Raw genomic sequence first — 1,544 nt, 5'->3', positions numbered from 1 at the left:
AATAGCAACTCCAAAAGGCGGGAGGACTTTTCACAACTCCTCCCTCTTTCACGGTGGCCAAGCAGGAAGTGACTTTTAGTCTTGTGAAAACCTCAACAAACTGTATATATTTACACTTTTCTTTCCAAATGACCTGCAAACATTACAACACTCTCACTGCTTGCAAGTACAAGGCAAGAGCGAAGGGGCGGCATCCTGAACCCGTGCTGAGGAATGAACTTAAGACTCTTGATCCAAAGTCTAGAAGGATTTATCATCATGTGCCTTACCTCATGTTTGTCTATTGTGCTGGGGGGGGGTTACATTTCAAGTCTGACTGGTGTATTTCCTTAAAGGTAATGTATTCAGAAGACCCCCCCCCCCACACACACAAAAAACAAGCCGCTTGAGGCCTAAAACTGCATCTTAACACTGCTGTTAAGCAGCAGGAACATAAATGTAAAATACACATGCGGCCTGATGGGAGGCCACATCAGCATTCCCAACCAGCACAAGCAAACAAGCACGCCCTCCTGAAAGGCAGCCCTCCAGGACTCATATGGAAACAGTTAACCTTTCCTGGAGCCACAGGCCTGCTAGTTTTTATTTAACATTCCCCCCCCCCCAACATTTCAGACAATATAAGTGAGATTTAAGAGTTGCAGCAAGGCCTAAAAAGTTATTTCAGAAGCACTAAAGTCGAAACAAATACACGATGAAGCGTCATGGAGTAAAGTATATAGATGTAACAGGAAGACTATGACTAACAGTAAAAGAGCATTTAGGCGAAGTCGCACTTCAGACGTGACGCACTACTAATTTAGCACATGTTGCTTTTTAGCTGTTAGCTAAGCAGTAATACCACCTTTTAATAGCCAACAGTAGTGATACAAGAATGGCTGGATACTCACCATTATGCTGTTAAGATTGTCCTTCTTTGGGGAGGGAATAAGTTCAAACTTGTAGATTCTCACAGGGTACCTATAATGAGATCTCTGTGAGCAGTGTCGCATCTGTGTGAGTGGCGCACATCGTTTTATAGCTACTACATGGGGCGGGGGAGGAGGCGGGGGAGGAGGCAGAGGAGGAGCCATTGACAACTGCCAGAGTTGGAACTGCGACATCATCTTTTTTTCTTCTCCTGCGTGTGAAACATGGCTTCCTGTTCCGGCTTTTTCAGAATAAAAGCAATGCCCGAAGCACTCATGATCACTGCGTCAAGTTTATTTTTAGTGGTGGAAATTGATTAAGTACTTAAAACTTGAAAACTAAAGGGGACAGAGCGTTTGCTGTCAGGGCCCCGAGGCTCTGGAACAGCCTGCCCGAGGAAATCAGGTCAGCTGAGTCAGTGAACTCTTTTAAGTCCCTTCTTAAAACATACTTTTATAGGAGAGCCTTTCCCGATCTTATTTGACTTTATTTTATCCCTTTTATTTTATTGTATTTTACTTATTTTATATTTATCTGTATTTTAGTCTTTTCAATGTTTTCATGCTTTTATCTTGTATTGTTTTTTGTATTATTGTCTCTTGGGTATTATTGTCTTTACACTTGTTAAAGCACTT

General features: G+C 42.4%; 1 protein-coding gene across 3 annotated transcripts in view; it reads right to left on the bottom strand.

Moving 5' to 3' along the window:
- The window catches only part of LOC123977567 (tubulin alpha chain-like), an 8,741-nt gene extending 7,648 nt beyond the window's left edge, over positions 1-1,093 (bottom strand). For all 3 annotated transcript variants that reach the window (XM_046060364.1, XM_046060372.1, XM_046060356.1), the window contains exon 1: positions 891-1,093. In XM_046060364.1, the coding sequence (XP_045916320.1) occupies positions 891-1,073 (183 nt within the window). In that variant the 5' untranslated portion in view covers positions 1,074-1,093. The remainder of the gene's footprint in view (positions 1-890) is intronic.
- Between the last annotated feature and the right edge of the window lie 451 nt (positions 1,094-1,544).

The sequence above is a fragment of the Micropterus dolomieu genome, linkage group LG01, assembly GCF_021292245.1.
Source record: "Micropterus dolomieu isolate WLL.071019.BEF.003 ecotype Adirondacks linkage group LG01, ASM2129224v1, whole genome shotgun sequence".
Classification (NCBI taxonomy): domain Eukaryota; kingdom Metazoa; phylum Chordata; class Actinopteri; order Centrarchiformes; family Centrarchidae; genus Micropterus; species Micropterus dolomieu.
Note: the sequence above shows the minus strand (reverse complement) of the source record. Positions and strands in the feature narration are given on the sequence as shown.